The sequence below is a fragment of the Gymnoscopelus braueri genome (genome assembly GCF_963280865.1).
Source record: "Gymnoscopelus braueri genome assembly, chromosome: 19".
NCBI lineage: Eukaryota > Metazoa > Chordata > Actinopteri > Myctophiformes > Myctophidae > Gymnoscopelus > Gymnoscopelus braueri.
Genome location: NC_137621.1, coordinates 26389307 through 26416893, shown reverse-complemented (window position 1 = coordinate 26416893; position 27587 = coordinate 26389307). Strand labels below are relative to the sequence as shown.

At 42.6% G+C, this 27587-nt stretch overlaps 1 protein-coding gene across 2 annotated transcripts in view; it reads left to right on the top strand.

The window, feature by feature from the left end:
• The first annotated feature begins 5973 nt into the window (after positions 1-5973).
• Positions 5974-27587, top strand: part of fermt2 (FERM domain containing kindlin 2) — a 49053-nt gene continuing 27439 nt past the window's right edge. For both annotated transcript variants that reach the window (XM_080415001.1, XM_080415000.1), the window contains exons 1-3: positions 5974-6222; positions 7073-7230; positions 23584-23817. In XM_080415001.1, the coding sequence (XP_080271127.1) occupies positions 7074-7230; positions 23584-23817 (391 nt within the window). In that variant the 5' untranslated portion in view covers positions 5974-6222; position 7073. The remainder of the gene's footprint in view (positions 6223-7072; positions 7231-23583; positions 23818-27587) is intronic.

Sequence of the window (27587 nt, the reverse complement as noted above, 5' to 3'; positions counted from 1 at the left end):
TGACAGTGTCATGTTATTTTCTCAGCTTGAGCCTTCACCATCTATGAAACCTTAATGTATGATGTAATTGAAGACAGTTTTAAAGCCTTGCAGGAGTAATTTAAGCAGCCATAAAATATAAAAGCTTGTAAATATGTTCTTATTTTCTTACAGAGAAATTTATAATTCGAACAATGAGACAATTTTTCATCTTTCCATGTTGTGGTCTGAAAAGCTCTTGTCCGAATATTCAGTCATATAAAGTATTTTCTTCACCCAGAATCCACACTTCAAACCTACATTTTCCTCTGTTTTGAGGAGACATTATTGGAGAGACCTTTCAGCATATGTTTACATTGATATCCAACTAAAATATATATATTATAATAAAACCACCATAGGACTATTTTTACTAAAAGAACAAACAAACAAAAAACTTAAATAACATAATAATAACTAAATTTCCTCCCCCAATATCATTATGTAGCCAGTTAGTTATAACTATGATATAAACTTGGATCTTATCTTGGACGGTAGGGTTCCACCTAGTGGCCAAATATTTTGTTTCCTGTGCTGCTAGGCTTCAATAATAGAAACTTTTTATTTATTTTTAATTGTATCCACAAAATATGATTTGAGACTTATTTGTTTTTTCAACAGCAACAAAACAAATGTTTTTGTATGCAGTTTGTTTTGAGTTTTTGTCCACACATTGATTATTGTTACTGATAAGTGGCTACATAACACCCTTACCATTTAATCTACACTATGTGAGCTTTTCTTTTATTAATTAAGTTGTATTGAAGAAGGGCCATTCTGTTTTTGTTTGTTTTGTTTCCCAATGACTGAACAAATGTTTGACACATTCACATATCTTATTGACTTGTGTACTTGTCATTTCATACCAAGAATCTGAATTAATCTGAATAATGAATAGCTAAAGACCGCTGGGAAGTATGAAACTTGCCTTAGAATTAAGAGGGCATTTCACAGTAAACAGGCTTTTTGCCATTGATAATAGAGATTTGATGAGGATTGTTCTGCATGCTCCGGTTGTTTTGAAATTAGTTGGAGACGGACTTTGAAAAGTCATAGAAGTTGCTCACTTTGCATGGTGACATGGTATTGTGTAATGGTAAATAGACCTTAGAACAGGAGGATGTTGTAAAGGGTGCCAACACACATCTAAGAAAACATTTTATGTTCTTCGCTTAATGGAATCTAAACCAATTAGTTGTTTGTGGATTTTCGTTTTTGTTTTTCAGTGGATGGGGCTAACCTCACTTTAAGGCTCTAATATACTTACACAAAGTCTGCACGACAGACTTAATCTTTGTGGAGTTGTAATTGTTGAACTTCATTATTGTCAGTGTCAAATGTTCTTTCTTTACTGTTATTTTGATGTATTATCATTATCATCAAAGCCTAGCCCGATTTGATATGGTGCAAGCCACTGCTTTACAATGCCATACTCAGTCGAGGGCTGTAGAATTGACCACCAATGAATGGATTTATTGGTATTTAATGCACTTAGGACCACTGCAGATACATGCATGTGCGTGGTATGTGATATGAGAGGGGACCTAATTGTCTGAAGAAAACCCAGATCAGACGGACCTTTTAGAGGACTGTACAAGTGGCTGGGAAGTCGTGAAAGCTATTTGAAAGGAGAGAAAGGTATTTGGAAGTGTTTCTGTAAATCCTTGCACATACTCATCAGCTATGAATAGCACAGAAGTGCTTTAGAAAAGGCTCTTGTGTTGCATTTATTTGTTCAGGCTGTAAGTAACAAAGCTTTGGCAGGTAGGAGGTCAATGATTGTAGCTCTTGTTCCAACATAACTTGTTACACAGAAGGCCAGGCATGGAACTGACCTTGGGGACCTGAGATTTTTGTCCTATAATCCGAGCACCTCTGCTACATTGATTTAAAAAATGGCACTGTTCCATTGTTGGAATATGGCTGTTTCCTTAAAGTGTGTGAAATATGCTCTTTTTAAATCAATACAAATCCTCAGAAGGTGTTAACCCTCAACTATTAATCAAGCACAGAATCCTAATTTTGTTAAGTTTTAACTTGCTCTCAGAACTTTAGCGTCTTCTCTTTTAACTGGATGTAATAAGAGGGCAACATCATCTAAACATGTAGAGGATTTGTTTTGAGGTCAGTTCTTGAGGTGATAAAGAGTATTGCTTAAGGACATCACAAATTCTTCAGTAAATGTTTGCTGTTACAAGTATATTCAATATTGTGGGTGAGAGCACAGCGAAGTCACAGGGGCTGATTGGGTTCAAATCAGGTGCCGTTACAGGTTTGTCTGCAGTTCATTTAAATATTAATAATTCATCTTTTATTTTCTTGATAGGACTGTTACTTTAACATTGAAAGGATGTGCTGGAAGGTGTTTTTGTCCCTAGAGCTGCTGTGCAATAACCCATGCCTGTAATGATTCAAACTGCCATCTGAAGCAATGTATTTATTTCCTTTTATTAAAACCTTTCTTTTCGATACAATGACTACTTTTTCTTTTCTGAATATTTGACCATCCGTTGCTCCTGTTATCCTGTCATGTCTTAAGGAACAGAGTAGCAGGATGTTTCAGACATTATGAGGAAGCTAGCTTTATAATATTTAAAGGGAACTATTATTAGTTTCAGGATTATTTCTTTGGAAAACAATAGAGCTGTTTGTTCATCTGAACCTTGGATCAAATTCTTTCCGAGGCACCCCAAGGCATACATGAATGACAAAGCTAATTGATAGTGCATGAATAAGCCTATTGTAACTCTACCAGTCATGGTTCCAATATGAGTTACTAATGCAGTCATGTAACATCTGCAGATGTCAGGCTCACAGATGGGACCGGTTATAACAAAAGTGATGCGTGTTAATTATGTATTCGATTCTGCTCTTCTGTGTTTGGCCAGTAGAGGTCAGTCACCAATAGGGAAACTCAATGATGGAATACTGGAACAATGGCCCCATTTGACCATCTGCTGCTTGCTGCTTTAATAGTTCATCATGTCCATCAATGAGTGCTTTGTTGTGACAGTTAGCAATATGCCCAGCTGTGGTCTTTTGTTTTGTCAATTCAAGTAGCAAATGGGAGGGGTACATGCATTTTGACTGTGTGTTACTGTCAAAATTATCATCCAAACTAGATGCAGTAGGCTAATTGAATGTCTACTATTTAACTAACATAGCATAAACATGTTAGGTTCTCTGAGACCATAAGGTCACACACACACACACACACACACACACACACACACACACACACACACACACACACACACACACACACACACACACACACACAGTGACAGCCTCTACCATGTTTCTTGTCTCTTTCCCTCAATCTGACTCCCCTGCTCTGCATCTGATTCTGACTCTAATGTTTACCCTGCAATTAAAACACAGCCTATAAAAGGCAATGGGTCTGCTGCCAGACACTGACGAGGGGGGTCAGAACTGCAGGGAGAGAGGTTATAAATCGCTTTGATGCAGACCATAGTCTGAAGGCCCAAATTCCTGAGCTTGGAATCCTGGAGCTCTTGAGCTGGAGGCTTGAGACTTGGAGCTAGTGAGTGCACCAGGGGTCCAAGCCAGAAACCCTGATGATTCATGATTCTTCACCGCCGACCATCCACTTGGAGTGTGTTCTGCTGCTGATGTGAGGAGTAGATGTAATGGAAAGAAAGGAGACAGCAGTATCATGGGATCATAACTATTTCATTCTCCATCTGCAACAGTGAAGGAATGATGTGGCCACTGGTGTTTCTTGTTCTGTTTAAAGTAGAAAGCTGTGAAATTCCACACACTGATGATATGTCATTCCATTGTTAACACAGATTACCAATCCTCGCTGTCTTCACAGATATGGGTGATTTACTGGGCTTTTCGTTCTATGCCTGCAGATCTTCTGAAACCATTTCAGGGGATAAACTTGTTGACCCCTGCAAGATTGTTTTGCTACAATTTGTTTATTGATTAGATTAAATGGAAGATGGGTGCAGATTATGTTGGTTTAACATTATATTGTGGGCAAATCAAAGCGTTACAACGTTTGTAATACAAATGCAATCTGGGTGATTTTGGGGCCTTTTTGTTTTATGCCTGGAGCTCTTCTCAAATGTATAGCCTAGTTTGTTGGTATGGACAGACACACGTCGCACACGCACACGCACACACACACACACACACACACACACACACACACACACACACACACACACACACACACACACACACACAGTTTAGATAATTTGTCAGAACATTATCTAGTGATTAAACACATTATTGTTATGGTGATTTTGAGGACCCCATACAAGCTGCATGCAGACAGTGGCAGTTCAGTGAGGACGGTAGCTGCTTATTTCCATAAAAGGCAGCTTGCAATATTTTATGTTATTTTTTCCTTTTCTCCAGCCCCAAATTGTTGATTGTTCTCCTTAGGGAGTTTGGAGAAAATGGGGAAGAAAACAGAGTCATTTGTGGGCCTATAGGCCTACTCTGTCGAATATATGACTGAGTTTCCTCACTCTTGAGTACAGACACCCCCATATTAAGACCATTGACAAAGAGGGGGACACACACGGGCAAACCAACGAAAGAAGAAATAACCCACTGTTCTCTCGACTCGTGCGCAATTTTCGTGCGTCACACATAGAGGTCTTAAGAATAAAGTGCGGGGGGGACAGGGGAGAGTGTTGCCATGTCCGCTTATTATAAGCGACTTTGGGCTTGTTTTTCTTTAAAGTTGCTCGTAAATATTGCAGTTGCAGGTTGCATTTGTTTCGGGCTTGTTTCTAAAGTGTACTTATTTTGGGCTTGATTCTAAAGTGTAGGCCCTACTTATTTTGGGCTTGTTTAAAAGTATATTTTGGGCTTGTTTCTAAAATGTAGGCCTACTTATTTTGGGCTTGCTGCGTAATGTTGTTTAAACCAGTGGTTCTCAAACATCTTCATGCCAAGGACGGACCCCCAAATTAATATGTACCTGTATTTGTCTGCAGACCCCCATCTGAAAATATTTTATGCCAGGGATCCCCATACAAGATTTGTGTTAATGTTACAAAAGAATATTGCACATTTTTCTTCTCGATTTTTTTGAAAATAGCAGATATACAAGCTCACAACGCGTTGTGAGCTTGTAGATCGGCTATATTCAAATAGGTTTAAAGGGCTCATGTAGCAATAGCATAGTTGCTTGCTCCAATCGGAACCTCTCTCCGCTGTACAGCTCAGAGATGAGGTTCCACTGCGAAGGGTCCTGGCAGAGTGCGACACCGGCGAAGGGTGGCCAATATTGTTGATTCTTACCTTTCCCCGCACATCGTATCTAAAACGTAGAGGTCAGCCTCCCTGCTCTCAGTTGTTTTACATTTTAGCGGTCAAGAAAATCTAACCGACGGGTTGAAACAAGCGTTTAAATCGCTTTTTTAGTCAGCCTGTGGCCAGTCAACCCCCGTCCGCTTGCGCAGTACTGGTCAGGGTACTAAAGTATAATTCGGGTCCTGCTGCATGACAGTACTGCTCCCGTAAGGTTGCATTGGGAAAATATGGCACATGCTGACTAACTAAGCGATTTAAACGCGTGTTTCAACTGTCAACCCGTCGGTTAAAATTTCTTGACCGCTAAAATGTAAAACATCTGAGAGCAGGAGGGGAATACCTTTACTTTTGGATACAATGTGTGAAAAAAGCCTAAAAAGGTAAGAATCAACCATATTGGCCGGTGTCGCACTCTGCCGCCACCGTACACAGCGAGACCTCATCTCGGAGCTATATATAGCGGAGGGAGAGGTTCCGAACGGGGCTAGTACTTATTTTTAACTCTATGGGCTATAGTAGCATAGTCGCTTCTTTTGGGCTTGTTTTCATAAACCTGGTTTGCTTGTTTCTCTCGCTCAATCTGGCAACGCTGGGAGCCACTAGGCTCGCAGTATGAAAGGAAAAGTGGGATTGGAGCACCAGTGACGTTATCTGACTGACTGCTGGAAAAGAGGGAGGGAGAAAGAGGGACGGCTGGACTCCATTAGCCTCAGCCTGCCTGCTGCCTGCTGCCTGCCTAGTGGGGAAACACTTTGGGATACTTACTTCACCGAGTTCTCTGGGATCTTTTTCCTTTCTAAAAAAAAAACCTATACATGAATTAAAAAAGGGGGAAACCGGTTGGTTATCGCAACGTCGACAGTTTGAGTGTTTTTTTTTTGTGTTTGTTGGGTTGTTGCATTTGTGAAGGTGAGTGGACAGATTTAAAAATTTCGCCCTCAAAGCGTTGCTGCGCGTCTACGCTGCTATGAATTATGAAAACATTGAGTTTTTATGGGGTTTTCCCGCACTCTAGCAAAGAAATTAAACGTACGCGTTCGGTTAATAGATACTTTGCAAACGTATGCGTGCTGTTGTCCAATTTACACACACTCTCTCACATGAACTTAGTCTTTGAATGACCGAGTAGTCTAGGCTACTATGTTCTCCTATGGCTCTGCTTACGTAATTCACTTCTTTGCCTATTTGTAAGAGTACGTTTACCGTTACTTTTGAACAGGTGAACGAGCACATTATGCTGATAGGACGGGAAGAACGTCCTCATTGAACTTTAGCAACCACCAGGCCTGGCCTTTGTTCAGTTTTGTTATTGATTTGCGTGTGTTTTGATCACTACGTGATTGATTGTTTGAATATTTTATTAACAGTTCGCAAAAAAAAAGCACAGAAAGTACAGTTATATACAGAAGGATGCTAAAAGGATTAAACCCAAGAAAGCACTATGGCTGGTTTCCATTGGGTTCCTGTGTATTCAATTCATCGACAAAGAGGTCACTCTTGTTGCATGAAAGCACGACTTTACACACCAAACATACATCGTAACTTTCTGCCAGTACGTGTACAAGTACAAGGGCACGTCACATTACATTCCAACGTAATGACAGGCGACACGGTAATGTCTTCTAAAATAAGATTATGAACCGAATCGACACCCAACAAGCCTTGCATGAGTCTGTCTTTGAAGAAGGTCAACGGGTTTATACAGTGAACAGGTTCCGTCTTCAGTCCTTTTTCCTAACTTTTGTACTTGTTTTGACAGGATGGCGTTGGACGGGATTCGGATGGCGGATGGCTGCTATGCCGACGGGACGTGGGAGCTGAAGATGCACGTTACCGACCTGAAAAGGGACGTGTCTCTGAGGATCACTGGGGAGATCCACATCGGCGGGGTCATGCTCAAACTCGTGGAGAAACTTGGTAAGATGACGAACCAGCTGCATACATACAGTATAGTTTATGCAGGACATATTGATAGTTGTCGATGTATGCACCCTCTGCGCACCCTCTGCAGCGTTAACTTTCTTACACTGTAACGTTCTGGTGTTTAGTTTAAACTGATGGTGTACATCAGAGTTAAATGAACACTCAGTATTTTTACAGTGTATAAATAAACTAGCCTAATAATCCCTTGCTTTTGCTCAATTGCTTTTGAGTGTGAGAACTAATAATATTGATCGAAGATGGTTTTCTTGTGATATGCTTGACATGGTTATGGCTTATGGCCAATAATATGTTTCCCCTTGACCTCTGCTCATATTATAACGTCCCTCCCTCTGCTGCTACAGGTTAGTGTGTCAATGGCCGGCTGTGTTATCAGTTCATATTTCTGAGGCTGTAAATTCCTCTTGCAACATGGTTACTTACTTCTCTGACAGCCAACGTAAACATAGCTGTTGAATGCACTACTGAATTGTCTCTGAAACAGGGGGAGTTATGGTTTCCAATAGAGCTTCTCAAACCTTTTCATGGAGATGATGCTTACAGTCAGGAATGCTTCTGTCATTCATTGTGTCTGTACTGATGAGATGTCTACAGTAGCTACAGCAAACATGGAGTGACACCAGGGAGGGACAAGAAGACTTATGAATATGAATAAAATACTCACAGATTTTGTTAACGTGCCTTTCTTTGCCTTTCATTTTTGCTTACACAGCAAAATGTAACTTTGAAAGTGTCGAAATTGACCCATAGTGTCAATTTGTGGCAGGACCCTCTTATGGTCCACTGGTGCAAAATCACCCTATTCCCTATTTATATTCTAGCATTCACATTTCTGTGAAAATCAATTATGCACTTGCACAAGTTTGTGGTGTAAGCCAGCTCTGTTTCTAGCCAGCTGAACAGTGACTTTGTGTACAGCGGATGTAGAAAGGTCAATGGTGGTGACAGTGTGCTTCAGGGAGTGACAGTATGCTATGGGTGGATGGCACCACAAATGCTCAACATTCCTGCAGTGCTCCAAGGTTTTATTCCCTGCCTGTGGACCTGTTTTTAGCTCTCCTGTTAAGAGCTCCACATAATTGAGGTCTTTGTTCTCTGTGGTCTTCTATGCTGTGCAGCAGCTAGCCTAAACTAGGCTCATATGCAACGTTGTCACCGCATGTGGGCCGCCATGAATTCATTGGACTTCCCACTACAGTTTGACTATGCAGCATTGTTTTTGTTATGCGCATGGTTTCTGTTAATGCTGGACTTTGTTCTGAAGGGTATGATATTTCTAAATGTATTATGTATTATTGGTTGTGCTAAGTTATCAGAGTGTTCTATCATGGCTGTAATGACCTTGTAACATGTTTTGGTTTTTATTATTAGGTTGTGTTTGAAATGGCTAAATGGCAATTATTCGCTGCTGCAAAGATGTGCATGTTACATTTATGTCCATGAGCTGTAGGTTTCTTGAAACAATGAATCATTAATTTCTAAGGGCTAGTGACTCTTCTACAGGCTTTTCTTTGTTTATTTTTGTGTCCTTTATGGCAGTGGTTGCCAACCTGGGGTCCGGGAACCTCCAAAGGGTCAGAAAATATTTTCTTGTGGCCACCAGAATGTGGAATATTTATGGACAGTTATGGAATAACTAAATCTTATCAGATAGTAATCCCTGAAACTGCATCTTATTATTATTCTTATTGTATGGGTCTGCAGGCTGCATATGTTTGGTGGTCCTTAACACTCAAAATGTTGGGAACCACTGCTTTATGACATCCTTTGGTTTGTAAAATACTGGCAAGGCATGAAGAGAACATGGTAAAGGTTATCATTTCATTGGCAGGTATTTGTGTTGATGTCTTTTATCTTTCGCTGCTTCAAGCCAGTGGATTCCTCCTGTTGCTTGGAGTCTGCACGTCCACTGTTGACAAATATTTGGATTTGTCAAACCATATGTTGTTGACCAGTAATGACCACAGCAAAATATCAAGGTGTAGGTGAAATGTGTGTGGACGAGTGTTTGTGCCATTGTCTTATCTGAGCACAACAGTCTTATCTCAGAATAAACAATTTCACCTTTGCATGACTTGCAGCCCTCTTACAGTGAAAGATGCCGTTCGTGTATTTCTGCTAAATCTTTGTGCTGGTTTCACATATTCATTGGACATTTCATTTGACTACTATCTCCCTCCTGTCCTGAGTCAACAGGTTGTTTTCCAATGTAATCATTAACCTACACTTAACATAGATTTCACACATGGCCTCACTCTGTAGAAGATCCTCAGTGTTAATTTAACTCTGTGTGTACAAATGTAACACAATGGACCTGTAAACATTTAAGGTGTACACATTGACATTGTACACTGTGTACGATGTCTTTGTTGTGACACATTTCAACCTCTGTGCTTTGACAAGCAATGAAAATGGGTTGCTTATTATGGTTAGAGAAATCCAGCTCTGCTCCTAGTAGCACATCGCCTTGTGTATGAGCACCATGTGTATCACTCATCAGGATAAAATATACCATTATTGAAAGAAACCAGTTAACTCTAAACAGCAGAGAGAAATGGACCAGTGTGTGATTTTTGAACTTTAGAGATGAGGAGAATAACAGAGATGACAGGATAGCAACCAGTGGTTGGGCAACCACTTCTCCTGTGACACCTCTGTTAGTGTGGGGGGAAGCATTGAAGCTGCTATGAATAAAATGTTAGTTTAACTCATCTGTATGGTAGAGTATAATACAATATAACTAGTACAACTGTGGTACAACCTTGTAGTCACGTAGGAAAGTAGTGGTACTGCCTGAAGATCAATGTGCAATATCTCCACCGCCCAAGGAGGCGTTCTGTCTTAGTGCAACAAAGTTTGCCTCCCGCACAGGAATCCTGGGTTTGAATCCTGAGTAGGACATGAATGTTATGGATTGCAGCTTTAAGGTCTCTGAATTGTTAGTCATCTCATTTTGAGCTTCCTTGCTCACTCTGGTGACAACGTTGCACAGTTCAGAACAGCCCCCCCCCCCCCCCCCCGAACAGCGCTCAAAAGTTGTCACATGGGGACTGGGGAGATTTCACTGATTGGATGAATGGAGAGGTTACACACAGGTATGTGTACATGCACACATGCACGTTTCCGTGGCAATGTGCAAAGGGACACGTAGATACCACATAGTTTTGGCAGGCGACTCCTTCGTCCCAGACAGAAAGGACATCCTGGTGCAATAATAACCATCTGTGACCTTCTGTCTGTCTGTCTGACAGTCTCTCTCACACACACACACACACACACACACACACACACACACACACACACACAGAGTCAGGACACTGGTCCTTGTCATAAGACAAGGACCACTTGTGACTCAGCAACTACTCTCCACAAAGGTGACAGTGCTATAATGTTCTCTCTGTGGCTGTGTGACGTTGTGTGCATGGCATGCATGTTCAGTAGGTGGGTGTTTTGCACACGCATGAATGTGTGGAACATGCCTCAGTCAGCACCAGCCCTTGATTGGGTTGATGAAGGATTGTGCTTTCCGGAGGAATACGTAGTAGTATTTGTGCACGAGTATCCCACGCGTGACGAAGGGCTGTTCCTGTGAGCTGCAGGTCTCTGTTGGCCTTTCTTCTGTAATGAATTAACAATTTTCAACCTGGCGTCCCTCTTTTAGGCAAAAATAGCAGATCTACAAGCTCACAATGCATCACAAACTGATGGGTTACATACAAGTTTGTAGATTGGCTACCGTATTTTTGCAATTCTTGCTCAACATAATGCGACGTAGTATAAAATAGGGCATAAGTGGTTAAATAGACAAATGCCAGGAAAGCACTTTGTAGTACATCGTTATTGATCAGTGTCCATTTCCCCTGCAATGCTTCAGCGTAGAGCAGTATTTAAGCTCAACTGATTGAAATCCCCCATCACCCACCACTTTTATCTCTCTCTCTCACCTCCCTTGGTAGTGTCTCCAAACTTTGTTCTTGTGCCAAATTGCTTCTATCTAAAAGCCTATGCCATTAAGACGTGGGAGAATAATACAAACATTGTTCAAATGCCATTAGCTGTTGGGAGTTTTATTTGATCAAGAAAAGCAGTTCTCAATGCTCTGGTGCTTTTATCATCGGGTCTGTTTGTAGGTTTTTGGTGCACATCTGTACACTGCTAATGCTATAAGAGAGTACATTACAGATGCTTGAGATGGAAAGTTTTCTCCCCCCCCCCTTATGCCTACAGCGGTCTATGTACATCAAGACTATACATCAAAAACTGTTCTCCTAATTGGGTAAACCTACTAGAAGTACCTTGTGATTCCCTCCACTCTCCTAAATCATTTCACCCGCCTTGGCTTTTTCCAGTCGTCTGTAAAGCACCCATACAGTGGTCTGCCATGTTTAGCTCACTGACTACAGCTTTCATTACTACCAACTGTTTCCCAAAGCATAGTTTGTTTTATTTTCATGTAAGCTATTGGATTTGAAAATAGTCCCTGTAATATTTTGCCAGCATTGCAATTATTACTAATAAAGAATAATTATTTGTTTGCAAATGTTATAATGACTATGGAGAAAATTGAAACGTGGCCAAAATAAAGAAAGTCTATGTATGAAGCTGTAAATAGACAATGACATTGTATTAATGGCAGTATGGTCCTTTTAAAAACAGTTCATCTGTCTACTTACTGTAGCTCTTTTATACAGTGCCTCAATAACCCCCCCCCCCTGTAACTGTAAATCTAAACTGTAGCTTATACTGCTGTAACGGTGCTGTTTCATCAGTTCCAAGGGTAAGATCAAAAAGACCTTAAATATAAATGCAGTTAATGCACCAAGTAAAGAAAATGTTTTGGGAGATAAGGGCCAGCATTTTGGTTTAACAGTGCTTCTAATGTCTGTCCTGGATGTACTGTTTCTGTTCAGCCTCAACTAGACAGCTGAGGAGGGGGAAGTGGCACTGTGCTGGGCAGAGAGTGAAAGAGGAGGGAAAGAGTGGAGGCTCTGAGAGGGGGTGGAAAGGGAGGATCTGGAGAGAGGAGGGTGTAGGATCAGTCTCTCTCTCTCTCTCGCTCTCATTGTGACGTACCCGCAGTGCTAGAATTCCATAAAAGTCTTTCGTGAAGCAGGAAATGACTTCCAGGGTTTGGCATGTTGTTCTCTGGTCGCTGCCGTCATCCCTAGATTCCCTGCTGCCTGCTTCATCTCTCGTTTGTCTCTCACTCTCTGTGCCTTTTAAAGCTTTCTCACCTTTAACACAGTTTCTCCTACCCATTTGTGGAGAAGTTGATTTGTGTGTATTGTTTTCCTCCAATATTTTCTCATAAAAAATACACTGACACATAAATGGATAAATAATTGATACCTTCAACTCACATAGCCTCGTGGCCACCCTTTCCCTTTTTACATAATTAGCTAAAATAAACATTTCATCTTTAGCTTGATCACCTACCAGTTTCCATTAGTGTTCCCCTGGTTCAGGTCTATGTATGCTGGCTTGTGAGAGTTCCATACATGGAACTACACCAAACAAATCGGTCAAGTGAGATTTTTAAAGCACATGTGGTCGTTTTACAGTGAGAGGCCAACAGTTTGTTGGCTGCTGCTGTCTGTTACTGGCCAACCACACAGATCTTTCCCTAGATGTCGGGGAAAATGTGTATTTCACATTTGAGATGACCTACATTTTCGCATTGGTAGTTGTATCGGTTATGAATGTCAACCCATAATCATTTTTCTGGTGGGCTGTGTTAACAAGCCATATGGGAAATGTGTTTGCAGTTACCCTCTGACATGTATTTGATGTGTGTAGGGCCGTTCGTTACAAGCACTTCTCATAGAACGGAAATGTTTAATTTGGTTTGGGGAACCAAACATCAGCGAGCAAAAAATTACTGTTCTTACATTATTCTACATAAATCAGGATTAGATCAGGATAATGTGATATTTCATTATATTCCACCCTGAGAGTCTAGTTTAAATTGTTGTGGTACTTTTGTGGTGCCATGTCTTAAGACTTACGGTAGCCATGTCTGCTCTGCTGGAGGTGGTGGTGGCGGCTGGAGGAAGATGGCCTCTGTTTGACAATGGAGCGCGCCAGCGCGGGCTTCGTTAGGAAACAGACGTGATTTAACACAGGATGCTTGACTTCCTGTGGGCTTTTTTTGTATGCCTTGTCCCTCCTGCCTTCCCTCCCTCCCGCCTTCTCCCTCTTGCAATGTTTAGGGGCCTTTATTGAAAATGATGATGCCTTCCCATGATTCTGTTGAGCTGAGGGAAAGGAGGGTCTTCTGTTCCTGCAAAGAGTTAGATGAACAGATGAGATAAGCTCTTTCCTCTGCAACAGTGAGCAGTGAATAGCTCTCGTGTCTTGCTTCAGGAGAATGGTGAATTTCTTTGTTAGGAGGCCGTGTGCAACTTCTCGTCTTTCATATGATCTAGTCATGACGAGAGGTTCAGATGTATTGCATTACCTTGATTTACAAGAGTCATTGATTAGGAGTGTGGAGCCATCGTCAAGGTTTTAAACTACAGAGTGAGAGATGGCCTGGTCAGTATGATAGCAGTGCTTTCTAATCTATCTAACAGGAAGTAGTTAGCCTAAGTAGTAGCCCTGCCCATGCCAGAGCTTTCCTGTTACACTGGCAATATCCTGCTGTGATTTAACATTTACACACTTACACACACGGACAAGAGCCCCCCCCCGTCCCCCCCCCCAAAAAAAATCATCACACACTCTGAAGACTCGACCACCCTGTATCAAAACTATTTATAATGCCAAAACCAAGCTCTCTACAAATAACAAATTGTTGTCAATTCAAAAATGTACCTGCAATTCCTATGATGGTCGAGATAACTCAAAACTCGCCATTCCACACCCGCTGTTCATTTTCTTGGAAGGTTCCTTGTGCTCTAAAAACAGGCAGGCAGATTTAATTAGTTATGTTTGGCATCTCAAACGCGCAGTGAAACGAAATTTCCCTGCTCCTCTGGGAATCTTGGACTGTTGTCTTTTTGTCCCTCTCCTCTCCCTGTAGCGACCGGAGTTGTTGTCAATCCTGCGAAGGGAAATGTCAGAGCCCTGCATTGTTGTTGCAACGCCACACACCTGCGGGTCAATGGAGTAAAGTGATCTGGAGTTTTTTGTTTATGTTTTCAGGCTGGGTTTCATTCATTTTAAGTCTCTCCCCTCCCCTCAGCCTCTCTCTGTACTCTTTCCTTTCACACTTCTATAGCAACCAAATACTAGGTGTTAATTTTTCACAACCAAGGTATAGCTTGTACCACAAGCTTGTACTGCTCTTGTAAAAGCAGTCATTTGGACTCAGAGTTGGCAAAGACTGATAGAAAGCAGATACATTTCCAATGTGTCACTCAGTTTCATTCTGTGGATGATGGCAGACGTCAAACCTATACTGGTTTCCCACATAAGTGTTCCATATGCACATGCCCTGCACTGTCTCGGTTATGTTCTTCTGGTTCTAATAGTCTAGGCAAGGCATAGCTAACGTCAATTTCTCCAATGTATAGACTGTGGTCTGTGCCAATATTTACCCTGGCTTTAGGCCTACTGAGAAGTCTAGCTTGCATACTAGAAGCCTCCCTCTAATTTGTAGAATCTCCTAAAATCCTCTGAGGCGATTAGTATGGGATTGAGTGTAAAAAGTGCTGGCTATGATTACAGTTGAGGCAGAATATAGAGAGATGACTTGTTGTCACAGTAGGAGACGGGCTACCTATCCTGTCTCCCTGTCCTCGGGGATGCACACATGTACATGACTGGCTGGCTTGCGGGATGGATGGATAGATGCAAGGGAGGATAAATAATGTCTTTCTGCTCCATTGATCTAAGGCCAGGAGTTGCAGAGTAATGTAATCACCGCAAGGATCGGTGAACACCTAATTGTATAAAGCTGGGTCAGGGCGAGCCCCCCCTATTGTTTTGCTGTGTTTGGATTATGACACAAATGGATACAAACTATCTTTCTCTGAGCTAATAGCCTGCTAGCCTCTCCTCCCAATGCCTCAAAGCAGTAGAGTTACTGCTGTGCTCCTCCTTCTGAACAGATTGTCTAATGCATTTCAAAGTAATGACACTTTTCACTGTACAACACATATTGATATTGTTGGTTCTTGGTTCTGCAGACCTCTAACTCTAGACACAAACTCTACCATCACTCCATACAGCAGCCTCTACCTTTGCCATACATAATATTCACATGGATTAAACTTCTCACTCAACTGATTTCAAGTATAATTTATACTTTGTATGCTGGTGTTGTGCACCGAAAATAGGCAAAAGATAAGCTCGCAACAAGTTGCAGATAAATCACCCTCTACACTGCTGCCCTGCACCATGTGGCTGGTAAAGTTAAGCCCTATTTATTATTTGAATTGGTTAAACTAGCAATAGAATACATCTTCATAAGTATCTTCCATAAAACCCTAATGGTCACCTCGTATACTACTGTACTTCATAAAAGCACATTTTAAAAGTATGCATGCAGAACAGCAGGAACATGGGTTTAGAATGATAATACCTAAACATCATTATATATTGTGCTAATTGTTTCGGAAATGGAGTGCTATATACTTGGCCTAACAAAAAATGTGAAAAGTCGTGTGAAGTCGTGGTTGCTTTAATCCCTGCATACAACCATACTATTGTCCATACTGTTGTGAACTGGGGCGGCAGTGGCTCAGGCGGCTATCTGGGTCCGGTTCCCAGTCAGATCCATTCCCTAGATCTCACATCAGAACACTGGGATTTAGGTGGAAAATTAGCTTGGTTTATGATGGTGTTAGTTGTTGTGTTGTTGTGTCAACTAAATATTGATTCTCGAGACGTTACGCCGCTTATAAAATTGGACACAAAAAAGCAATTTATGACTGAAATCTATAATTTTTTTAACCCATCCCTGAATGACACCCACAAATGACCATCCAATGACCACAATAGTGCAAAACTCAAGAGAACTCCCATGCCAGAACACAGCTCTCCCCCCTCTATAGTCAGCCAAGGAGGCTGACAGCCGCTTTATCCCTGGCTGTAAATCTTATCCCCTGGAGCTCTCAGGTGAGCTGGGACTTGATCATTGATTCTCACACACCAAAGCTCCAATGCTACCCTGCCTCAAAGGGGGAAGCCTGGGTATTTCAAGGAAATCTTGGCGGGGCTGATCCTGGAAGACAGCCCTGGCTCCACCTCTAATCCCCACGAGCATTGCGTTACTGTGCTTGTACAACATCTATGCTGCAAAATAACACTAGGGCTAGCTAGACACATTTCTTTATCAGAGACGCCTTCTGTCTTTATGCACAGCTATTTAGTATGTGACTTCTCTCAGTCGTCAAATTAATTCCTGCAGAGTGCCAACTCTTGCGAAGTGTATTTTGATCAACTTTATGAACACTTTATGGCGGGAAATCCGGGAATACACATCAATACCCATCAAATTCAATATGAGTGACTTCCAAGCCAGTTTCCTGCTGTTTTGTTTGTGTTAACTTGTGTTCTTAGTATATTTTGTGTGCGAATGAGTGAGCTTCCCAGAGGGAAGGACTGTGTATGAGAGACGGTATGCCCCACAAGATTGACAGGATCGATAAGTCAGTCTGTCCCTTGACTCCTCTTTTGACAGCATTGACCTAGCAGCATTGACCGTGTGTGTGTTTGTGTGTGTGTGTGTGTGTGTGTGTGTGTGTGCGCGCGTGTCAGTGACACAGGTCACAGCCAGGGTGAACTCCTGTTTCTCATTTCCCATAGCCTAAAAGGCCACGGTGACCTGGGTGAGTGTCCCTTTTCATACATGCAGGGTAAGCTAAAATTAGACAGCTTGAAAGGTTTCAGATTCTTCGTCTCCTAGGAGGTTTTGAGTCCAAAGGCTGTATATCTTGCATATTTAATGTCTTTGTGGATGATAAATGGTTGGTTGGTCTTCGATCGCCTATTGGAAGGAAGCTGAACAGCCGTATAATGGAAACTGAAATAAGCTTTGGCTTTGCTAACCTTGTTCAGCTGTGGGCCTGTCAATGGAAGGCACTTAACTGTGCAAGGGAGGCGACATGACAGGAATTGAATAAAAGAAAAAACGTTGTCAGGGCAGTCAATAACTCCTGGTCAGAAAATATAATGTAAAGGGCTAGTTTTACCAGAATAAGACACACTATGCCTGGTATTTTTGGACACTGTCATGTAGTAAATGACAAAAACATGCATTTATTCCAGTCTTCACACACTCAATATCTGACCATCATTTCGTCATCATTATTATCATGACTACTTGTTGCCTCAGTCATTGTCTTCAGTACAAGCACGGTCGGGTGCCATTGAAAGCACTGTATCAGCTTTCAATCTGTTCAGACCCTGGCATGACCCGTTACCATGCAGATACTGTCATCGCCTGTCTTAAAACATACAAGGCTTTGGTTTGATACTATCTACCTTCTGTTGCACCAGACTGTGTGAGTGATTTCGTGCAGGCCATTCACACAGTAGATCTAATTTAAGGACAATGAATGAACGACAGTTGTCTAATGCATCGTCACTTGTCGATACCGACCTTCACCCTGTGCAGTCTTGGAAGTATATTTAGGAAGAGCTGCCCTTTCATGTTATGTAAATGTACCTACTATGTGTGTATGACATGGAGAGAGAATGTAGAAGCTAAAGGGAGCAAAAAGGGAGCTGTCTTTGTTGTATGTAAAAACATGGTTAAGTTGTCGCCTCACACTGCTGGCCTCACAGTGTCAACGAACAAGTCGCCACGGAAACGGCATGATCCAAATCACCGGGCAGGCAGGATTGATTTAATCAGCCGATGGCTGAAAACCTTAGGTTATAACCCTCATACTGCACTGCTGCTTCTGAATCATACGTTTACTGTAATAAAATACTAACTTATCTTTCAAAGAGAAGAGAGACACTGAAGAGCCGTTATACTTCATGTATTAGGCTTAGACTGTTTTTGCTAAAACCTGCTCCCAGACATCTGTCAACTATCACAGCTGTTGTTAATGTTCTTACAGCCTTGTGGTTCAAAACAAAGGTCACCCAGGGCCAGTAGACATGGAATTGGACGGGATGTTTCAGCATTCTTGTTTTGTTGCCATTGCCATATAATTTCTGCACAAACGTGCACTGTCACATTAACCAAGGACCACGGTTGATCTGGCTGCAAAAGTCAGAAATATTTTTCTTCATTCCTTATTAGATTTTTTTTTGTGTGTATTTTTTCAGGTTCAGAATACATGGTGTTTCTTCACCATATTTCTATCTCTGTTCCATCCTCTGCTCATCTTCCAGTGTTCTTCTTTAACGTGACTTTTCCTCATTCCCTCTCTCATCCTCACTCGTCCCTCAACCCCCCCCCCCCCTCCTCTCACGGACTGGCCTCCATAAACATGGCTGTCAGCTAATGTAAACACTACAGCTACTCCAGCTTGGGTGGGAAGGATGGCAGGAGGAAAGAAGGGTGATAGAGAGAATAAAGGAGGGAGAGAGAGGGTTCAGATATGCAGTTTTATTTTATCTGAGGTAGAGCAACATGCACACTGTAGTACATATAGTACATCCTCACCATTCCCGCAAAGCTGTGCTTTTTGTTTTAGTTAGTCGGTAGTAGTTACTTTGAGGATCTTAGCGTAATTACGGTTGTTAGTGTTCCTACTATGGCGCTAAACAGTGTACAGACTAGGGGGGCTGGGGGTGGGAGCTGTTATCCAAGGCTGTGCTAATGGCTGCGGGGGATAATGGTGAATGAAATGCACTCCATTTGACAGCACTTATGGATTAATATTTCTCATTAGAACACCGCACACGCACACACAGCGCGCACACACACAAACATAGCTGAGGTACTGTAACTAATGAATGGATAAACATACCCTCTTTCCCATTTGACAGATATGCATGTGTAGCAACCCACCCCACACACACCCACCCACCCACACACAATCTTCATCCCCTCTTTCACGTGCCCACAGAGGTCATAAAATATGATTTCCTTCTCCCTTCCCCACCGCTCTTCTTTCCATCCCTAGCCCCTAACATGCACGTGCGCGCACACGCACAGTCACGCCACTCTACTGAAGGACTGTGGGTCCGCATTTAATGCACCCAATTACTTAGGCCCTGGCCTCATCTGGATGGTGCATTACGTCAGGCCTGGCAGGCTATATTTTTAGCTGGGAGATGCCATAGGCCCTCTGTCCCTCCCACTCTGCAGATTGAATTACCAGCCTGTTATTGAACGAAACCAACGGATGGCCAGCAGAGCAGCGGTCATCCAATCACATTGTCAGGCGATTGCCTGATGTCACAACAAAGCACACTTGGAGGGCCACAGCCAATGAGATTTGGCGATGGGCAGGGGGTAGAACCACAGAAGGGAAAAGGTCGTTGGCAGAGTGGTGAGACGTGGGGGGGGTGTCTGTGTGTATGCGTGGCCCTGTTTGTGTTGGTCACACATCATGCGCATATACAGAAGCTCCTATAGGACTATAATGTGGACTGTGGTCAGGACACGAGCTGCCAAAAGTTAAATCTTGAGTAGCTGCACCGCAAGACTCTCAGACACCATAAATGACTGGGTTGTAAGAGGAAAAACTGTGAGGAGAGAGCTATGAAAATATGCTCAGGTCTATTTTCAATTTTCCTCCCCTTGCTCCCCTCTCATTATTTCGGCCTTCGATAATGGCTTACACTTTGGGGAGCAGTTTCTGTGATGGAAGCAATGAAGTTGTACTCTGCACAGCTGAGACATCAGAATGAACTGTTGACAGCTAGACCCCATGCTGCTAGAGAGAGACACACACACACACACACACACACACACACACACACACACACACACACACACACACACACACACACACACACACACACACACACACACACACACACACACACACACACACACACACACACACACACACACACACACACACACACAGAATCCCCAGAAGAAAGCCAGGAATGTTTTCAGTCAGATGCCAAGTGTTTGCCCCAACACTCTTAAGCTAACAGCTTGACAAACAACTCTCCCACCCCCTTCATTCTCTTCATCCTAGCCCTTCACAATGGCATCTGAATTTAGATGCTGCTCTCTTTTTCTCTCTTTGAAACTTTCCTCTGTCCTAATCAAAAGTGTGGGCTAATCGCCTGGTCTCTATCTTCCCCTGCAGAGCTTTGGTTTGCTTTGCTTGTTTACTTCTCCTTGGGAGACGTTCAGTCATTCATCACCCTATTCATTTCAGCATCAGAAGGGATCAGCAGGAGAGTGTCAACAACGCTTATGGATGCCCCTATTTATGTTGAGGTCAGGGAAAACAATAGTAGGACATGGAAACAGAAGGCTATCAGAGTTACCATGGCACCCTGAGGTTGATTGACAGCTAGCAAGAGGTCAACATGAGGTGACATTCAAGATCAGCATGCTGTCTTTAATATGGTTTTCCACTCCTTTTCATTAAAAGTGTCACATTATTGTACTTCGCTAATCTTCCATTAATCTATGTCAATCAGATTGATACATTTAGAAACATTATGTGGGGAATCTGGGGAAGCATTATGAGATACTATTCCACATTGACAAGTGTCTTGTGTGCTATCCCCCTATCTAGTTGGCCTGATACTGTAGCTAGCTAGTTTTTGTAGCATCCTTGAATCCAGTTAGGTGGTCTTACTTCAGACAGAGTATGACAATCCATTGTGGCTTTAAGAGGTTTTCGAGATTGTCCCCGAGAAGTTTTGTCCTTCTCTGTATAACAAATGTACTGTATGTAATATGTTGATGGAGCATTTAGCAAACGAGCTACTAAACTGGAATATTAAGCAAATGAGTTGTGGTAAATTAGGGTGTCGCACATCCTATGCCAACCTTTAGCTTAGGCTGAGGTATTGTGTGTTCCAGTCAGACCAGTGGTGGTGAACGATTTCCAACAATAAATAAACGTTTTTGTTACCATCGTGCTCTGACTTCTCTGGTGCGATATCCTCTTAGATCAACTACATTTATAAAGGTAAAGGGTCACACTCTGAGTGCAACCTATTACCTCTATAAATGTTGAACGATTTACAGCATTGGTTGGTTTATTTTCCTTAATGAGGTTGACTTGCATATTAATATTATTCCAATATTCCAAAAGGAGGCTACTCTGAGAGTCGGCACTTGTACATGCCATTGGTTATAGTTGCTGTGATGAGGTTACAATTATTATAAAAGTGATATGCTGTTAAAGCCAGGCTACTAAGCCATGTTACACCGTGTCCTGTTTCTTGTTGAATTGTGTGATATTTTCCTGTGGTAATATGTGGTATTGTTCTGTTAAAGAATACATACGGTGATGTTTGTGATGCGGCTATGAAGGGATATAACACACCTCATCCTGAGCACGACCTTGGACATGAGCAGGTATCCGGAATACTCTGTTCCAGTAAACACACACTGACGGAGTAATACAGAATTTGAAACAATTTAGACAAGGGGACTTCTCCCACGGAAGAATGACTGAGCAAACCAGCGTCAGTGTCCAGACACAGTGACTCAGTGCTTGCAAGGAGAGCGAGAGAGAGAGAGGGAGAGAGCGCGAGCGACAGACAGACAGAGGGAAGCTAGATTGAGACTGCGTAGAGGGGGGGGTAGAGGCGATGAAGGGGGTGTGTGGGTGGAGGAAACTGGACACGGCTTAAGGAAGTGCCTTCCTGGATGAATGCCTGAGTGATGACATCAACATTCAGGAGAGCATCCAGTAGTAATACACAGTAATATGCAATCTGACTCACACTTTCAGTTATTCTGTTCAGTAACGAATATTTCATGATATTTTTTTAACTCAGAAATGTATGACTTGGTTATATAGTGTAATGGGTGGACTGGAGTATGGTACTTTCTCTGCCAGGGTTTGATGTTCAATTCCTGGTGCCACATACTTGAATACTAACTTATTGCATACCACTCATACACACACAAACACATATACTTTGCTCCATAATATTCAAACATCGGGTTACTCAAATGTTATCAGTCTCAGACTCAAAAAATCTATAAGTGAATGACTTTGATAACCTTGACCTGCTATTTGTTTTCACTGTGTATTTATTGTTTTGACGCACATCTTAAGATATTGAGCTGAATGTTTGCCATTAGTGGGATCAATAGATATGGCATGCATCTTCAAAGACACGTGCTGCCTGATAATGGGTCTAAAGGAACTCTCGGTCTCTCGTAAGGCAGGGGATTTCAGCATTTTCTGCTCTTCCTGTAGGGTTTGAGGGAATTCATAGATCAAAAGCAGCTGAACCTAAGTACACAGCCCATCACAATACTGCATTTATAGAAGCCAGTGCAAGGTAATCTACAGAACAGCTGCTTTGAGTTCCTCAAATCCCTGCGGTTTTCACCTTCCTTCTGAAGTTGGACACACAGACACACATGCACACGCTGAGACCCCAGGTCCATCCCCATTGTGTTGAGGCCTTACCAAGCGGAGGACTGGGAGCGGAGTTGGGTTTTGGGTGGCATGTCTCTGCTTTAGAGGGATCATGGCTTGACTGTGGAACAAAGAGGGAGGTATGAACCTGATATCCCTGCCGTGTCACGCAAACAGTAACCTCTTTCACACTCTCTCAGTCCTTCCCCTCCTCCTCACTTTGACTTTACCCCCTTGTACCTCCCTCTGCTTCGCACACCCTCTCAAATACACCAGGAACTCTATGGAATCACCTCCCCGAACGTGACCCCCTGCCCGGGAGGGACATATTGGTGATGTCAGGTCACTATAGCGTAGCATGACACTTCTAGAGGGCTCTGCTTACACGTTCATTGTCTCTACATTCCAGCGTGCTAAAGCCCTTTAGCAGTAGCTTGGTATTGGCATCACATGAATAGCAATCAACATTGATTTATAATCAATCTGCATCAAACATAGAGGAGCCAGGTATTATCAACATGATATATACAGTACAGGTACGGTCAAAGCTTATGTTAAAAGGATAACACAAAAAGCCCCAGGGGCTTGTTTCCATTGTATCAGTCAGTATCAGTCAGTATCATCAGTCCATTGTATCATCAGTAATGCATACAATACAAAACAATACAAATACGCTACAAAACATATTGGAACTAGAAAATGTGCTCCTCGGAGCACAGGTCTCCGCCATGCCTTCGGCCTGGCGGAGACAATAAAGCTCAGTAGAATCATAAGGTATATTTACAAAGAAAGGAGGAGAGGGGGCGGTGGTCAGAGGATTCTACTATCAAGGTGTTCAAGGAGTTAACTTGAATTTTCCTACTACTGATGGATTATGCAATGATAACCACTGTACTCTGTCTCCACCTCCTAGATGTGAAGAAGGATTGGTCAGACCATGCTCTGTGGTGGGAGAAGAAGAAAACATGGCTGCTGAAAACCCACTGGACCTTGGACAAGTATGGCATCCAAGCCGACGCCAGGCTCCTGTTCACGCCTCAGCACAAGCTCCTGCGCCTGCAGCTGCCCAACATGAAGCACATGAAGGTCAAGGTGAACTTCTCTGACCGAGTCTTCAAGGCCGTCTCTGACATCTGCAAAACCTTCAGTAAGTACAGTAACATGCAGGACTTAAACAATATAGTGTGTGTCAAATATGAAACAAGAAAGATGAATCAGGCTGTGCCTGAGTCACAGTGGGTGAGGAGCGAATTATGTGAAATGCTGTATATGACCATAGACTGGAGAATGGATTTTGTGCTCAAAACCTTCATTTATTTGTCATGCTCATATCAAACAAACCCTGTTGGTGGATGGTGTCACCTCCTCTGATGGGACTTCCAGTAATAGCTCTGATGACAAGCTGTTGGAACCAGAGCCCAATCAGTCTTACTGCTGTTTAATAAACAGAGATTATCAGTCTGACTCAGCCATAGATGTGCACAAGACACAACTGTGCAGATGACAAACATGCATGTACACTGCACAACACGCACACAACTGTGCATGTACACTGCACTAGAAGCACAACTGTGCGTACACTGCACTAGAAGCACAACTGTGCATGTACACTGCACAAGACACACAACTGTGCATCTACACTACATTAAATTCACACAACTGTGTATGTACGCATACAATTGTGCACTGTGAAATCCTGAGTGTAGCATGTGCCAATCTTTCTTTCCCTCTGTGACCCCTGCTGTCTGTCTTTCAACCCTCCAGCCCATATTAATGTTCCCATATTAAGTGTCCGCCTTTGGGCTGAGTATCACGTACAGGTCCATTATCAATATTTTCCATCAACTGGTACCCTGCCACCCTGTCAGAGAGATGTCAAAGGTCACTCAGTGGAGCTCAAAGCCCCCACTGACCCTGGAACACACCCACTTTTCCTTGCTGGCTCCAGACCCTGCCCCTTTGCCCTCCCCAGTCACTGTCTCAAGTAGAACATCCAGGTGTGAGGACCCCCCATCCAGGACACCTGTTGTTTTTTTTTTCATTTGCCCTTTTTCACAAGGCAGAATATTGCAGCTCCAATAAAAGGGGTCATGCTTTTATTGGCCTCAGGTACAGAACTGTGCCTTTTTTTTTTTTTTAAGGCAGAAAAGGCCAATTTTGCAGTTCCATGAAATGAAAAGAACAAATGGCAGATTCAGTGGAACATAAATACACAAAAAAGATTGTTTTTCAGAAGGGGAGGTACTGCAGGGTAGAAGCGAGTTGTGCAGCTCTTGGTCTGTCCTAGTTAGGAATGTGTCTACCTCTTCTGTAATAAATCTATTTTAGCTCCACAGAAATTCAGGACAAATTGCTTTTGGCTGACTTGGCGCATGCCGGGATGTCGCAACGTGACTTACGGTAGCAATGAAGGCCCATGGTTGTGTAATGCATCACTACTAACTTGCATCACTAATGCACTTACCTCACCCCCCCCCCCCCCCCCCAACAGTCACCTACCGGAAGAATAACTTTTATTCTCAGATTTTGAAAGTGGACCTAAAGTGATATTACATTTTTGTCCCAACTGGTCTACACAGGACGTTTTTTCATTTTCATTATCCCTGCACATTAATGTGTTTCCCACCGACTGGCCAGTTGCCTGGTTTATACTTGTGTTAACTGGGTGTTAAAATAGAAGATTGTCAAGCTCACAACGTGTTGCGCTGCAACAGGTTGTGAGCTTGTAGGTCAGCTCTTTCCGATGTGCGACACCTGCACGCAACTACATATAACTCGGGCACGAAAGCTGCTGAGCATGGAGAGCCAGAACGTACCGGAAGAGGTGACGACCTGTCCAATTGGCCTTCACTCCAGACAGGGAGAGAGAGGAAGGAGTTGAGATATACTACTGGGAAAAGAGGCTGATGGAGAGAGAGAGAGATAGAGGATGGGAGACGGGAGTTTCCTTTCAGCTGTGATAGTAACTTCTCTCCTCTGTTTCCCTTAATGATTGATTTTGAGGGGTGGACTCCGCAGTTGGTCTTGCAGAAGCTGTTTCCTGGTGCAAAACAAATTCCAGGTTCACTCCTTCAGTGTGGGAGTTGGCAACCTTATATCATCCTCTTCCTCGCAGTTCCTCTCTCTCACTCCTGTTAATACACAGTATAACACTTCATGAGCTCTGTGTGTGTCTATATACTATGAAGTATAAATACACACACACACGTATATTCAGTATTAATTTATTATTCACAAATAATTTGTCATCCTTTTTTCTCACACTCTCATGCATTTCCCCGAACCCCTGATAGTGAATCTCCTACACACGAGCAGAGCTTACTGTACAGTCCCTACTGTACCTGCTGCTCTACAGTAAGTTAGATGGATCAAACCAATTATCTCTGCTGTACTTCTCCCATGTCCACTGCAGCTGTGCTTAGTCTCACCCCCTGACACAGACACGGTCCATCTGGGCCAGCTGGGAATGGCCCATGGGTCCACTCCAAAGAAGATATACTGGCTAAAATCACTCAGTTACACTCTGACTTTGAACTGTGATTTTCATTGGCAACCTTCAGATCATGCACTGTTTTTCCTATTGTTCTTGTCACTTGCACAGATAGAGGAGTGAAGACTTTATTGATATCTCACATTTATTAGGTTTAAGCTTTTTGTTTTCTTATTTCTTTTAAAGATTTCTAGAACTCAAGCATATATGCTTTTTTTTTTTTTTATCTTAAAAGTTTTTAAAGATTTTTTCTGTTATCATGGTTGAAATAGAATGGTCACATTAAACTATCAGGTTGCATAAAAGGCAAGGCATGTAATGGTGAAAATCGACAAAAAACGGCATTTTGAAAGATTTATTTGTCTGCCAATGATTCACATTTGGCCATGACAACCTTGACCTGTCTAAACAAATTGCACACTTCATTCACCAACACAATTTAATGTGCGTGTAACCTCACAGATACACATCCACACGCAGGAAATGCAGTCTTCACCAATGACAAACGCATGACACTCTGGACCTGGGAGCGTGAGGTGGTACAAAGTGCTGCTTAACTTTAACCACGTTCCACTGCAAAATGCAGTAAAAATGAACATCATTTATGGATAATGGCAGTCACACTGCTTCCACTTAACCACAGTGTCCTGTCTGTTATGCACCATGTTCTGCCTGTGTCCTGACCTGCCCTGGTTTCCAGGAGACTGTTGGGGAACAGAACCATGGCACTGGTGCCATGTGCCATTTGCCATTAGTTTGCAGAAGACCGTTACCTGGAGGCGAAAGAGGAGAGACTAATAGTTTAAGACAGAAAACAAGGGCAGGGATAATGAGGAAGGATGAAGAGAAGCACAGAAGACTTGTTTAAACACTTTCACCCTGGCATCCCTATTTTGGGTGTCCCTATTTTGGGCATGACATTTGCAGATCTACAAGCTCACGACATGTTGTGAGCTTGCAGATCGGCTAGTTTTGAATAGCCAAAGTATAAAATAGGGCTTAAGTTGTTGTTGAAAGGAAGATGGCTGAGAAGGCTACATAGTAAAATGGGGTAAATGTTAAAAATAAACCAAGATCAAGGCCAAAGGGTAAATGTTTTACTCTCCGAATTATCCACTTAACCCTATATACACAGTACTTCATTGATACACGTCCCCAATGGTATGTACTTCCCTCCCCCCCCCACCCCCCATTTGTCCCTCTACACCAAATCTCTTTGCCGAAAATAGCTGATCATATTTGATGGCATGAATCTCCATGTGTTAGGCTCTCCCGGTGAAACTCCTGGCTGTCAGGTGAAAAGAAGAACTCCACGTCTATTAGAGGAGGCAAGTGGTGGTCTACACCCTCCCCAGACCCAACAGTGGGGATTAGCAGCGACAGGGGACTGCAGTAAAAGAAAAAGAAAAATCTCTGTAAGCTACAGT